This window comes from Lepidothrix coronata, unplaced genomic scaffold, assembly GCF_001604755.1.
Source record: "Lepidothrix coronata isolate B3197 unplaced genomic scaffold, Lepidothrix_coronata-1.0 Scaffold7, whole genome shotgun sequence".
NCBI classification, from domain to species: domain Eukaryota; kingdom Metazoa; phylum Chordata; class Aves; order Passeriformes; family Pipridae; genus Lepidothrix; species Lepidothrix coronata.
Window position 1 is genome coordinate 5,904,072 of NW_016690187.1, and position 16,030 is coordinate 5,920,101.

General features: G+C 40.4%; 1 protein-coding gene across 1 annotated transcript in view; it reads right to left on the reverse strand.

The window, feature by feature from the left end:
* PPP1R1C (protein phosphatase 1 regulatory inhibitor subunit 1C) overlaps positions 1-9,045 on the reverse strand; it is a 56,168-nt gene extending 47,123 nt beyond the window's left edge. The window contains 4 exon segments of the mRNA XM_017834098.1: positions 3,053-3,113; positions 5,405-5,545; positions 5,548-5,744; positions 8,808-9,045. Coding sequence (XP_017689587.1) covers positions 3,053-3,113; positions 5,405-5,545; positions 5,548-5,655 — 310 coding nt within the window. The 5' untranslated portion in view covers positions 5,656-5,744; positions 8,808-9,045.
* Between the last annotated feature and the right edge of the window lie 6,985 nt (positions 9,046-16,030).

The following is a 16,030-nucleotide window of genomic DNA, read 5'->3' on the forward strand; positions in this document are numbered from 1 at the left end:
AGTTGGAAGGGACCCACAAGGACCATCGAGTCCAACTCTTAGCGCTGCACAGGACCATCCCTAAAGAGTCTGTTGCTTCACAAACTCACATTGTCTACTGCAATCACTGTTACTGCTGCAATTCAAATTTCTCTTTTGTTGACTTTGATTGCAATTATATTTTACACCAATCAGAGCGAACATCAGAAAATGCAACATTAAATGATGCTACAGGCTGGATATTAACTCCTGCAGTCACATATATCACCTGCCTTTAAATCATTTGGTGTAGTCTAACACTGTCTCCTTGGAAGCAAGGAAGTCAAGCAGACTCTTCTTATAATTTTTGAGTACATGTCATTAGTTTAAAATGATGTAGCCTTAGTAGATATTCCATCTTCACTTTATAGCACAATTGACCTGACCTAAGGCGGTGAAGACATATTCCTGTCAAAGCTGTAGCAGATATCAAGGATGGATGGGAAGACTTAGTAGAAAACAACTTTTAGATCTTTGTACAGAAAAACGCAAATTGAATTTATTATGAAATTCTGAAATGTCCAAACACATTTTACTGCCTTCTGGTTTCCAGATGGGTCCACATCTAGATCAGAATACCACCAAAAATGCTGCTTTTTTTCCTGCTGCAATCAGAAGCAGCTGTAACAAAAAGCTATAGAAAAGTCTGATTCTTAGAAAATGCCTGTCTCTGTTTTACAAAAAAAAAGAAAAGTTTAGATAATTAGAGTAAACTCTTCTGGGGTATGCAAACATTTAGAATTGCATTAGGACACACATTTCAAGCTCTTGGAAGCATATCCTTCACTAGCTGTTTGCTCCTAATGAAGAAAGTAGAGTACTCCAGTGCGTAAAATCCAAGAGACAGGATTCTAGTTTAGCCCAGCACTAATTAAAAAAGGTGAGTTTGACAGTATCACTGGAATTCTCTGCTGCTCAGTTTTGCCACTGATCTAGGGAATGCTTCTAAAGCAATTTTTTGGAGTGTCAAGTTAGCAGCCTTACTATTATTATTCTTTTATTACCTGCAAACATGTGCAGTGATGAATTTACTATTTTTGGAGACAAATTGCATTTAGCATCTCACTGAATTCTATTCAAAATCCAATAACTGATCAGCATTTTGGGGTTAAATCAGCAAGGTGTCAAGAACTCCTAGGACTAGCTGACTTGGAAATTTGAACGTATACAATAATTTCAGAAGCTGTACAGCACCTTGCAAGATCGAGACCATAAGGATTTTTTTAGCATTTGCACTTCCATTGTAAATCTATTGTCTGCCTTTCCAACCTGGCTTTACAGTCCTTGTATTCAGTAGGTTTACACAACCACCTCCACACAACCTATTCAAAACACTTGCCCATATCAAGCTCACCACATGGAAATACACATGTAGGTGCTCATGCATGAACCGTGCGGTGAAGGACAGGAAAATGGAGCTGCTGTTAAAGTTTTATTTTTATCTGACTTTATATAAAATTTTAAAAATAGGACAAGATTATAATTTAACCAAAGAATAACATCATTAAGATTAGTTCCCAGTATCCTGAAAGAGTGGATAATATCTAAATTAATAAATATAAATAAGTGAAGATTAATACTAAGTTGGGCTTGTATGGAAGTTGACTGAGACTTACAGCAATCCTGACTCATAATAAAAATGATTTATTTAAAGATTTATTATGAACATTGCAGGAAAGGTGATAACAGACATGCACCACTTTGTTTAAAGTAAAATTTCCTGTAAATTAAAGAGTTCTTATTATCTGTTTGGTTTTGATTTGGTATTGTACCAAGTATCTGTTTATAAAAGGAAATGTGATGGTACAAAGTGTACAAGGTAAATTGCAAAAGAGATTAACAGTCAAGGTGAATTTGTTTTAAATTAAGTCCTAGCAACATAGACAATGTAGATCCCATTAGGGTAAGGAAAGTCAGTGTAAGGCAGATTTTTCATGCACCATTACTGAGAGCTGAACCGCCTGAAATTCAGGCCAGAGAGCTACTCTCCAAACTGAGATTGGGGTTACATGGGTCACTCTCAGTGTCAGAAGATAATCTTAACAATATGACATGCTTGAACTTCCCTGATCTGTGTGCTGAACTGCAATGACCTCAACTCCAAGAGTCGGGCTCTCAGAATACTTCTATCTGTATGTTTCTGAGGAATTTCAGCTACTGGTGATGTTGATCAGACCTGAGGAACTGCGGTACAGTGAAACAAGTGGAGATCCTGAAAGACCTAAGACGGTTTTGTTTCACTGAGGTGCCAGGGCACACAGTAATGGTCTTAGAGACATATCAGTGAGAAAAAGCCTGAACCAGCTTTAAAAAGAGAATCAGGTGATTGAGAGATAAGACAGGAAAAAATGTTGCAGAGCACTACAAAGGAAAAATTTGATATAAAGTAGGCACTGTGTTTCAAAGGGATTATACAGTAAGGATTTTTCCACTTTTGCAGAGCTTTTTTGCTTATAATACTGCCTAAATAGCTTATTAAAGAATTTTTCTGAAGTCACATTTATGTGACAAAGTATGTTGCAATCTCAAGTCATCCCATCCCACAGAAAGTTTTCTGGGGGGAGTCTTGGATGGATATAATGTATTTGCAGTTGAACAGGAATAATGAAAACACACATTATATCTTTCATCAGAAAACTAGAAAAGAACCTGTTTCATAGAAGCAATTCCCTTGGCTGAATTAGCCCTGGAACTACCCTGGCATTTCTAGAGATTGGACTTTGTAGGTCTCCAAATCCTCCACCCGAGGAAAGAAAATGTTTGCGGGTGGAAGTGCTGGATCTGGGTCATAGTAATTCTCTTTGTACATATAACAAAACATTTACATGGAGTATAAAATTGTGAAAATATTGACATTATCTGAAGGCCAGGAATTACACATGGGGTTTACTCCAAACAGTCCTAAGATCTTTATCTGATATTTAGTGCTGCGACATTACTGACGTATTTTTAAAATCACGTAGTTAATAAAACCAGTTTGCAGACAATCCTGTGCATACAAGTTCAGTGATCTAGAAGGTATGTTGGCACCTACCTGGAGGCACATGTTCATTCATGATGACGAGTGATGCTGGTGTAGGCCTTCTTTTCCTGATCTGTAACAGGTGTAAACCAAGGAGAGTCATTAGGGTCCATCGACTGCCCCGCACACAAAGCAAAGCAAAAAATCCATCTAGTGTTCTCCTGAGCATAGACCAGACAAAGTTACAAAAGAAACTATTTAAAGAACAGCAGCACTTCACTGTCTTTCTGACAGTTTGTGTGGTCTGACAGTGATCCGGGTCATGCTCTTGCTTGTACGGGCAGAGCAAAGGCATGGGGAGAGCTTTCCAAAATACCTTTAGGAATTGTAATCATGTTGAGTTAAGTTTTTGGACATGTATTGCTGACAAATATCAGTCATATCTTAAAATATTGACATTTAGCTTTGTGTCAGGAAGATGATTGCAGTAGTTTGTGAGCTTGTATGTGCAAATCCCTAGTGCTGTCATAGTTCTCACAAGTAATAATTAGTAATATTTTGCAAGTGCACTTCTGAGTTGATATTACAGGTATGCCTTGCAATGAATTTATATTTCTAAACTGTGACCAGAGGTGTTACTACTGTTCTTTAACTAAAAAAACTCCAGTATTTAAGACTTTCAAAAGAGTATTTCCGAAAAGCACTATACAGCAGGTCTTTACATACCGATATATAATCCTGAATTGTATGAAATTTTTCGTATTCAGAGTTTATCTGGGTAACTACTTTTGTTCCATTAACAGTGGCTGAACTGCATGGTATTGGACTACCCTCCTATAATGCACACATTTGCACTGAAAGCTTTTTGTTGTTTCACTAAAGCCTCCAGGCTTGATATTCTATTGAATTTAAGACAGGGACCAAGAGTATTTAAGCTAGAAACCATTCTGACACGAAACCTCAATGTCAATGCATTTGTTCTTTTTTATTTGCTGATCCAACATCTGTATTTAGTTGGATTCAAATTTTGCTTTCAGAGGTGTAAGTGGAAAATTACATCAATCAGGGTTAATGGGTTTATTCCAGATTAACATAACTGTAGCTGACAGCAGAATTTACCATTTTAATTTCATCATACGGCCACAGTGAAACTGTATCACATTTGGAACTAAACTCACAACACACACACAAAAAAAAGGACTGCTCATAAATACCAGGCAGAATTTGGGCCACCGCATTTCAAAAGCCATGGGAATTCCAGGAAATCCTAATCCTATGGTTCTCATAGATTTCAGAAAAATACCAAAACACATTTTGCTTGAATTCATTGCAGAACTGTTCAATAAAGCATGGACATTTTGCATCTCAGAAGTACCTATGGGCAAAATGAAGACCTGCAGCAATTCTCTTCTGCACCCTTCTAATATTTCTGCATTCAGTGGTCACTCAAAACTCATTGTTTTCTGGCAGAGGTGTCTTCCTTTTAAGAGACATGACATCAGAATATTCAGGAAACCAGATACCTGTCCTAAAGGTATAAAGAATTTCATAGCTAATGGAATGGAACGGTCAAGGTTATAATATTCCCCTGGTATCATCTAAAACTAGACTTATCCAAATAGAAGCAAATGCTGAGAATGAGTTGCACTGAGAGAAATGTATTGGGTCACCTAATTAGGATTTATCCCGTTTTTCTCACAAGACTCCCTGTGACTCTTTTTATGTGCATCTATGCATATCCGTACACAGTAATAGGTATCATTTTCTCCTTAGATGTCTGTATTGCTACACATACATATATTCTGTGTATGTTTTGGGAGTGAGTCAAAACCTAAAATAGCACATGCATCATTCCAGTGGACAAAAGTCAGGCATATTTCTATACGTGTATATTTTTCAAACATGTAAAACACTGTAAGAATGACATAAAGAAGACTATATAAAAATCATGAGATATATGAGAAGTAACTGAAGTGATGACTATAGTGTAAAACATAACTAGTATTTTCTCATGTAAAATAAATGGGAAATAAGATGTCTTCTGCCCAATATTTCTGTTAGGTACCTATTATCAGCTTCATGTTTTGCTTTATGTACAAATAATATACTTGATTTGTTGAGAATGTGTATTCCTGTGAAGTGTATGTATTAGGGTACAAGTGCAGTTACAGAAAAGCACAATAAATATATACTGAATAAACCTACCCGAGTTATAGAAGTCGTATTCTGGCTAGAGGACATATCCTTCTCCCTCTTTAGGTATACCTAGACATTGCTACAACCTCCAGAGCATTTAATCTACAGTTTCACTAATATAAGTTAGAAAACCATTTAGGCAACAAGTATTACCTGTTCTCACCCCACATCTTGCCCCCATTCCTACCCCATTCCCTCAAAACAGTGAAAGAAACTCGTCTTCCTTACCTGCTCAGCTGCCTCGGGATCTATTTGACTCTGAAACAAGGGCACAGCAAACTGTATTTTTTTGGGACTGTTGGGCTCCATTGTGATGCTGAGGTGAGTCAGACGAGAGAAGAGCCTGGAGCTTGAGACTGGGTCTGCCCCTCTCCCCAGGCGCCCTCCCCACAGCCAGGCTGAGTGCTCTGCAGTAACAGCTGTAACTCCCGACTTAGCTCGGGAGTCTGCGTGAGTCGAGCAACTCCCTTATTCCACATCCACAGAGATGCCACTAGCTTGGCTATTTTCTTTTTTTTTTCCCCTCTCCCCTCTCTTCAGCAGTCCTTCAGATCCTCTCAGCAGAAAGCTGAAAGGAACAATAAGCTAATTGTGTACCAGCTCACTTCTACATATGCCAAGCATTCACTCAGAAGCTAATTGAAAATGCAATACTAGCACTGCATGGCCTGGAGCCCTGGGATTTGAAAAAGAGGATCTCTCCACCATATATTACTAACTGGCTGCTCAGAAGTGCAATGCAAGCTCCCTCTGAGTATTGCTGATGGGCTCTTAATTATTGATGAACACAAATCAGGAAGTTTTCAGATTTTGGGGGTGGAGGTAGCAGGAGGGGTGGATGCAATAATTCGATCTCTGTTACAGTATGCCAGAATTGCTCTCCTCTTCTCACGTATCAAACGATTGCCTTTGATCTTTCAAATCTTTTTTAAATCTGATAGGTTTAGAATCTTCTAAATCTTATAGGAAGATTTTTTTATGATGATGCTACGCAGATGCCCACACCTTCATGAAGCTTCTCTGGTGTACTAAGAAGGTTTGCACCTCAGGCTGGGTTTGCAGATTTAAACTGTGATTTCTTTTGGTGGGCTTCATTTTGCATGACTCCAGATACTGAGAACATCCACATTTAAGCCAGCTGTCTCAGTTCCCTCATGTTAAGCATATCAATGGGCATTTAATTCTATCCTAGTTAAGCAGGACATAGTGTTTACTTGAGATTACACTTTTTCTCCACTAACTTTAGCAAAAGGAAAGATGATTCTAGTTATCTCACTTTTAGGTGGTTAAAATTCAGAGGCCAAATACTACTTCAGGGTACAAAATCTGTGCCTTCTTCCAAGACCAGAAAAATAATTTGGTCAATCATATCAATAGTAGTCTCTTGTGAATATAATTATTTTCACTTGTCATTTTGTGTTATTTCAAAAGAAGTGTGTGAAATGATACACAGCAACCACTGGCTTAACCTACCCCTTTGTAAAAGTCAGAGGAATTTGCAAATGTGTTCTTTCCTCAAGCCACTGAGAGCGCTAAGGATTTTCACAGCTCACCACAAGCTTATTCAGTCACTGAGTATTTTTCCACCTGTGCCAGCGAAGGAGGCAGGGAAAGAGCAAGAATCATGGATAAGAATAATGCTCTGGCCATACACAACAGAAAAAAACAGCCAGTCAGGGATGGAATACTTGCTTGGCTTTGATTTTTACAAATGAAAACTGTGACACATTACTGGAACACCAGGGCATTTCTGAGCAGAGGTAAGCACACTAGGAAGCTGCTTTATGAAGGACCTGATAAAGATCAGGATGTGAGGATACACTAAAAATGAAGGATCCAGCTGGCTCAGGGATCAAAAATAATTCTCAGTGAGAGCTGAAATTTCCCTCTTCATTCAAATCAAAACTGCAGTGGTTTCCAGCTGACAGCAAGTAGCTAGCAACTTTCCTGTTTGATTTCTTGTGATAGTTTTAGTTGGCATTAACTTAGAATTGTAGAATCACAGAAGAGTCTTCTTGGTGGGGGCCTTCTGGAGATACCTGGTCCCTCCTGCTGCTAGAAGCAGAGCCCAAGATCAGGTTATTCTGGGCCCTCTCAGTCTGAGTCCCGAATATTTTCGGTGCTAAGGTGAAATGCTCACTTTCATTTATCAAAACAAGGGAAAGAGATGCACAGAATACTGATGTTCAGTGTTTTGTATGATCATTTTTAAGCCTTCACTACTCCCACAAAGACAAAACATAATTTGCTTTGTAGACTTCCACAGACAGCTAGAGCCAAAGTGCAATTGCAGTAGTTCTGCTGGCACAACTAAGTCTAAGACACTGATGTTAGAGAGGCAGATGCTGCTTTCACTAAGCACAATTAGAGAGTTGTTTTCAGGACAGTCTAATTATCCAGTTTCACAAGTCCTTCATGAGCAGACATGCTGTTATCTGCAGTGACAGTTTCAGACATACCAGGGATATATACACACATACATACCAGGGATATATACATACATACAGGGTTACACGGGGGAGGGGGGGGAAAGGAAGGACATAAACAGGGATCTGAAGTTGTGGCTTTCCTCTTGAATTTTCATACTTAAAAGAAAATTATTTTTGTTTCCTCAGTCTCAGATAATGTGAGAAAAATGTTTTCCAGCTGCTTTGCTACTATATATATTAATAAATGACATATTTTAAATGTCAAGTTTCTCTATAAAAAAACCTGTTTGCCATAAAATATCTATTCTAGCTATCTCTGAAATTTCATGTATTAAATTGTGCAATTACAATTATAGTATATGTTACTCATTACAGGAGCTATAATTATTTCAAAGGCTTAAAGTTTCTTACTTTAATGATAAAATAGTTTGAAAAAAAAACATTCAGAGAACGAAAATTTACTAAAATATTAAATGCTCAAAGGATTATGGTGGTACATTTCAGCTCTAGATTGCTGGACTTTGCTATCTAAAGGAATTACGTCTCAAATGCATTGCCATCAATGGTATATAAGGAAAAAGTTAAACAACCTTATGAAGAAACAAACCAACAAAACCACTTCCTGGCAGGTTCCAAAGGGAGCCAGAAAACAGGACAGAACAAGACACAAGGACAAATCCTTAATGGGGCTGCTATGTCTGGGAGAGAGGTCCACCAGCAATGTGATGTGTAGGTATTTGCTTCCTGCACCTCTCCTCTCTGTGCCTATTTGGAGCTGGCTGCCCAACAATCTTCACATGCATTATAACAATAAAAGTATTTTTAAAATAGTATAAAAGGCACACTTCAGAGAGCACTCAGATACAGCATTACAGGATTACTACCTCGGCTCACTCTTACACCTAATTTGCAGCACTAGAAGTCTCCAGGCAAAGCGTGTTTGCATTTTCTATAGACTGCATCACAGTCTGGGGAAGAGCTGAAACACATTTAAGCACTGCCAAGTCCTTTTAGCTCATCTTCTGTTTTTAGTGCACTCCCCATAATGTTTCAAATGCCTTCATGATTCAGCTAAAACTATAATGGAATTAAAAATAATAACTGTGCAAGATCTTTCCTTCCTATGTCATTCACTAAGTTCTAGTATGAGGTACTGCCTTTTAATACATCCTACTGTAGTGATGAGCTATCAGAGCACTCACAGCATAGTTCCTGCTTGAGGTATTTCCTCTGTTGTCCTAGGAAAGGTTTATATCTTGTTTCCAGTCAAAGACAAGGCTGCTGAGATGGGAATTCAAGGGTGTCTGTCCTGCACTCTCCTTACACAATTTCTGTTGTGGCTGCGTTACCTCACCTTCTCTGGTGTGGTCAGGGATCTACTGCAGCATCACTCTCGAGAGGAGAGGAGACCTGGAGTTCATTGTAAAGCCAACAAATTTAAGGATTTGGCTCCTAATTTCACCAGGACAGATGCAGAGAAGCACTAAGTTACAGTACCCTGATCTACTAGGTTGCCTTTTCAGAGCAAGGATTCAGCTTGAAAGTGGCACTTCTTCCAGTGCGTCTCTTAGGATACAGCTTTAATCCCCACTGTAGCCACTGATATGTGAGAGCCCTAACAAAGATATGTTGATTTGTGCATTCCTTGGGCACTCCAGCTTTCCTGGGCAGCTCCAGCAGCACTGGGGGAGAAATGCTGCAGAGCACATTGGCTTTCTGTTGCAGCTAAAAGGACCTCAGTGTGCCCCTTCCTTCTGCCTTTTTCTAATAAACTGAGTTTCTTCCCTGCCTTTGTCTGTACAGAAGCATCAGCTTTACAGCTCTTGGTGTTGGTCATGAGCAGAAGAGACATGTACATTGTCTTTGCTGTGCAAGCCATAACTCTTCATGGACCGGTTTTCCTGTTGGGGCTCTGCACTGTGCATTGCTCATAGGTGCTAAAATCAGATGCAAGCCTTCCAAGAACAAAAAATAAGATATTCAAAATGACCCTAAAATTTTCTGTTCAAACCAGTTAAATACAGACATTTCAAACAAGGTGACTCCCACTGAGCTGCTGGAAACACAGTCTGCTATTTATGTACAGAAAATGCAAAGAATTTAAAATCTGCAAGGGTGGGAAAACACAGAGCAGATCACATCTGCCTCATGAGTACTAAGTGCTGCCACAGGCAAGACAAAAAGAATAACAGAAAGTCTTGTCAAGCAGTGACCAAGTCAATGGGACATTCAGTGAGAGCTGATGGCCTGATAATAGCCTAACTCAAATTTCCATCACCAGTTCTCATCCACAGAACATCAGGCTTGGACTTGTTAATGTACTAACTATATATGTGGATATGTAAAGCTTAGATAAGTAAAAAAATACAACTATTTTTATTTATACAATCTCTTTAGCTAAGATAATAATTTCTTAGCAGTAAGTTTTAATCAGAATCAGTTTAAAGTAACTTTATCCAAGCACATAAGAACTGATACTGTCTATTCCTGTCTTCCTCTGAAACTCACAGCTCTCCAGACTTTCAAGTAATGTACAAACATTTACTGTAAGGTCCTATCCACTACCATCAGTAGAATACACACCTCCAAAATATAGGAAATGAGTTGGATTAATGGAACATAATCTGATTAGATGGTCAAAAGATCCATGTGTAATACGGACTATAGTTCAATAGTGCAGAAACCAAAATTCTGGTACTGGTTTTAGGAAGGTATTTCAGCAGAAAGATATGCTAGAAATTGCTTCCTTACCAAGAATAGGGTAAGTCTAATACATTTTTCAATAAACAGAAGTGCAGGCAGTGTATATAGGTTTTAGAATTAAATTATATTGTGTTATTTCCATATGAAATCTTTAATGCAAAAACTGACTACACAACTGAATTAAACAATTATATAGAATTAGTTGTTACTGTAATTTTTTTTAAACAGAAGTTAAAATATAGAACGCAGAGATGATGACAAAGGAATGAACTTTCACAGTTTCAGAGTCTGAGTTATAAAACTCCTGTGTGAACACACACCAGCAGTCTGAAAATGAAAAGTCATCAACCGGCTATAAAAGCTCAATATGGCAAATTCAGAACACGTTTTTAAAATTCTCATTTTTGATTTTGAGACTCTTCAAATGTGCCTTATTTCTAGCCTTCTCCTCCCCCTCTGAGGACATGCTAAACCTAAAGAAGTCACAGCAAACCTCAAGATCCTGCCTGCAGCATCTGAAAGGGAGGGACTGAGCCAGCTGGACGTGTATCCGTGGCACACCTGGAGGACAGTATCTGGGTTTCGGTGACCTGGAGAAGGTGGCAGAGGCACAGTTGTTTGTTATTTCCTATACAGGTGTTGTGTGCGTCAGGAAAGGATTGCTCCACGAGTAGGACAAGCCAGGAGCCAAGGGCTACCACAATTCACAGATTTCATAGGAAGCAGAACAGCTACTCACTCATTGAGGCAATTGTGGCTTTTCATCGTGCTGCTCTCTCATTGCTACCTTTTCATTACTTAACTGTTGTCCACGCTTTCTCCTTTTATCCTGACAATGAAAGAAAAAAATGTTTCTGTGTATATTCACCCATCACTCAGTAAGCATCTATGCAGAATCACCTATACAAGCTATATCAAACTATCAAGTGATTTTCATTTTTTTTAATTGTCTTGTCTTCTATTTTTGCAACTTTTATAATAATATTGTGCATTTTTATTTTACATCATGAATATGAAGGATTACCATCACATCTAAAATCACATATGAAAAATCAAAGTAAATTTGCTTTATGTCAAATTACTGAGTTTCCTGAAAATCAAATCATGTATCATTTTTACATTATCATTTTAATTCAGAAGAAAGTGTTGCATTGGACTGAAACCATCTAATCAGCAATTATTCTTTTTTATGACGTCACCCAAGTTTCAGAATTCTAGGTTTGTTCCCTATTGAAAAAATCCTCCAAACCAAAATTTTTCCAGTAGTTTAGGTATGGTTTTGATTTATACTGCTAGTCATGACTTGAACGACTTCAGTTTCCAAATTGGGCTCTTGCTCCTTCTCCCTAATCAGGATCTTCCTGTGGCCAGTCTCACTGAAACAGATTTACCTATGGTATAACAGAATGAAAATGTTCTGACCTATGCTGTATTTCCAGCGTAAGCCATTTGCTCAGCAGTACACAAAATCCAAAGGCAGTACAAATGCTGCCCCTCAAGGCCAAGCAGAGCAGTACTTGTGAACATCGGTGACCAGACTGCATCAGCAAGGCTCTAAGTTGTCACCTTAAAAGAGACGGCAATCAGAGCAAACTGGTGCTGAGAAAATGCTCAGCTTGGAGCATCTTGGGCATCGCTTGCCTTCTAAATAAAGGCCGCCAAGGGCTTGCACACCACAGTTTTAGAGAAAGCAGAAGATACAGGGAAGCTTTCCCTCTGTGAAGGTCATGGTCAGCAAAAGTACCTGAAAGAGCTTCAAGATCATATCAATTCTTTTGGCAGAGGCAGGGCCACTTCCAGTCCTCTCCAAACAGTGTTGCAGAAACTACCAGCAGCAGGAGCCACTCCTGCTTCATACTCACCCCTGGCCCTGCAGCTGGCTCTGTGGCCATCCTCAGTCCTTTCCTTTCCAGGTCTCAGACACAGGGTGCTGTGGGCGAGTGGCAGCAGTACCTCACAGGCATTGCAGCACTAACCCAAATGGTGTGGGGGGCTGCTCCCGCCTTTCCAGCTATTGCCTCCATCTGCTGAATGCTGAGATGCCTCCACATTTCAGCAGAGGTGATTTTTGTAGCTTTTCACTGCAACAGTGGGGGCTAGAAACATGCTTACTCACCTCAAAACCAACAGAAACAAACAAACAAACAAAAATCCTCCAAGAACTAGGCCCACAAACCTCTGCCTGATTTGAGCTGTGCCACAGACACAGCTCTGCAGCAGGCTAAAGACCATTCTGTCTTGGTACTAACAGGGATGTAGCTGTAATCGACCCACAGAAAACGGCTAGCTCTCAGGATTTCAAGAATATGGCCCTTGGCTTTATATTAGAATCATAGAGTCACAGAATCAGCCAACTGGATGCAGCATCGTTCACCACCACTCTCTGGGCCCAGCCATCCAGCCAGTTTTTAACCCAGCAAAGAGTACACCTGTCCAAGTTGTGGGCTGCTGGCTTCTCCAGGAGAACGCTGTGGGAGACAGCATCAAAGGCTGACTACATCCACAGTCTTTCCCTCATCCATTAAGCAGGTCACCTGGTCCTAAAAAGAGATCATGTTGGTTAAGCAGAACCTACCTTTCCTAAATCCATGCGGGCTGGGTCTGATCCTCTGGTTGTCCCGTATGTGACGTGACTGCACTCGAGATGATCTGTTCCATAACCTTCTCCACCACTGAGGTCAGGCTGACAGGCCCACAGTTCCCAGGATCCTCCTTCAGACCCCTCTTGTAGATGGGTGTCACACTGGCCAGTCTCCAGCTGTCTGGGACTTTTCTGCTTAACCAGAACTGATGATAAATGATGGAGAGTGGCGAGTGGCTTGGTAAGCTCCTCTGCCAGCTCCCTCAGTACCCTTGGGTGAATCCCATCTAGTCCCATAAACTCGACCGCCTATGTGGCTCAACAAGTCACCATTAAGTACTTTCTCCTGGATTGCAGTGGGTCTATTTTGCTCCCTGTCCTTGTCTACCAGCTCAGGGGGCTGGTTCTCTGAGGATTACTGGTCTTTCTGTTAAAGACTGAGGGAAAGAAGCCATTAAGTACCTTAGTTTTTTCCTCATCCTTGGTGAAAATGTTTCCCACTGAGTCTAATAAAGGATGGAGATTTTCCATTACTCTCCTTTCGTTGTTAATACATTTATAAAAACTTTTAACTATCTTTCACAGCAATGGCCAGATTGAGTTCTAGCTGAGACTTTGCCTTCTAATTTTCTCTCCACATGACCTAATGACAGCCTTGTACTCTCCTTGAGTTGCCTGCTCCTTCTTCCAAAGGTTCTCTTTTTTCCCGAGTTCCAGCAAAAGTTCTCTATTCAGCCAGATCTGCTTTCTTCCCTGCTGGCTTGTCTTTCTACACATGAGGATGGCCTGCTCCTGCACTTATAAGATTTCCTTTTTAAAGTATGTTCAGCCTTCCTGGACCTCTTTGTTATTAAGGACTGTTTCCCAAGGGACTATCTGAACCAGTGTCCTGGACAGGCAGAAGTCCATCCCCTGGAAGTCCAAGGTAGAGGTTTTGTTAAATCCCCCCTGCCCCTCTTTACTTCACCAAGAATCAAAAACTATATCATTTTGTGGTTGCTGTGCCCAAGACAGCCTTCGACCACCACATCTCTCATCAGCCCTTCTCTGTTTGTAAACAGCAGGTCTAGTGGGTCACACCCTCCCCCGGTAGGCTCACTTACTAGCTGTATCAGGAAGTTATCTTCCACACACTCCAGGAATCTCCTACACAGCCTCCTCTCCACTGTGTTGAGTTTCCAGCAGACATCCAGCAAGTTAAAGTCTCCCACAAGAACAAAGGCCACTAATAATGAAACATCAGCTGGCTGCTTATAGAATAATTCATCTGCCTCCTTATCCTGGTTGGGTGCTCTATAAGGCTCCCACCAGAATGTCTGCCTTGTTAGCCTTCTCTGATTCTTACCTGTCGGCACTTAACCTTATCATCACTAAGCTTGAGCTCTCTACAGTCTAAACACTCCCTGATGAACAGAGCCACTCTGCTGCCCCTCCTTCCTTGCCTGTCCCTTCTGAAGAGCTTTTATCTGTCCACTTCAGCACTCCAGTCATCACCATGTTTTCGTGATGGTCACTAAGTCACAGCTTTCCTGCTGCACAGTAGCTTCCAGTTCCTGTTGTCTGTTACCAACACTGTGTGCATTAGTGTAGAGGCACTCCAGCTGGGTTATCGATTTGACCCCCAACACTGGCATCTCTAGGCTCATCTCTAGGGAGCCTGGTTTATCCCCCTCCCCTTTCAAACCTAGTTAAACCTCCCAAATCAGCCCTGCCAACTCATGGGCTAGAATCCTTTCTCTCCTTACAGGTGAACCCCATCTGTCTCCAGCAGGTCTGGTGCCATATAAGCCACCTCGCGATTATAAAAGCCATAATTCCACCAATGCCACCTATCTTTAAGCCACACGTTGATTAGGTGGGTTCTCCTGTTATTCCTACAGCCAACTAGCAATAACAAAGATCACTATCATAGTGAGCTTTAGAAAAACATTCCAAAATATCTCTGGAATTACTGCTGGCTTTATTCACAGCAAATTTGATTGACCAATATTTATCAGCCACTAATAAAGGTGTTTTAATCTGCACAGAATTCACATCAAATTCCAGGCTGGCAGAAAAAAAGGACAAGATTAATTTGCAAGGAAGGTAGGAGTTTGAATCATTAAACAAAAGAAAAACTCTCCTTGCTCACAAAACCATTACAGTTGGATTGACATTACTAAAGGATAAGCCACCCAGGTTAGATGTGTGTCCAATAGTAATGATGGCTGTTCCTAAGGCACAAGCTGAATTGTCAGTAGAGGTTGATACCAGCTCAGCTTAACCTGTATGAGAGAAATGCACTAAAATTATTTTTTTTAACAGAACTTTATAGATATTCCTATATCTACATAAATGTCACTCAGAAAATATTAGCTGGAAGTGTTTTTAGGAATGGCAAAAATCTGTTACCTAGATTATGGAAAAATAGATGCTTTTATATTTATTAGTTTTAGTACAGTTTTTAGAAATGTAATTTTGAAATGCCTTTATGTTAAATTATGCCCAAACCTCAGAAATCTGTCTGGATGAAAATTTGGCACTATTTTAAATTTCTCTGGATATGTTAAACACTAGGCTTTGCACAGCTGAGATGAAATGCTCTTACTTGCTATGATCTGAAGTGCCCCAGATACTCCAGGATGTTATCTATAAGTGACTTTTCTTGGCAGAGCAGTAGGAAGTCAGGCTGCCACCTCCATGGAGGATCATAGAATCAGCCAGGTTGGAAGGCTGAGATCTGAGATCATCAAGTCCAATCCTTGATCCACTACCACCATGGTTACCAGACCATCTGCAAATTTGTTGATGGTGGACTCAACTCCCTCATCTAAATCATCGATAAAGATATTAAACAGAACCGGGCCCAACACTGATCCCTGGGGGACACCACCAGTGACCGGCCGTCAACTGGATGCAGCACCGTTCACCACCACTCTCTGGGCCCAGCCCTCCAGCCAGTTCCTAACCCAGCACAGAGTGCCCCTGTCCAAGCCAATGGCTGCCAGCTCTTTCAGGAGTATGCTGTGGGAGAAAGTGTCAAAGGATGCTGGTGGCAACCTCTGCTCGACTGCCACTAGGTCTTGAAATGCTTTCCTTCATCACTCCGTGAGTGCCACAGTTGCCACCTTTCTTGGAAAGCCGCTCTTGAGTAGCACATGG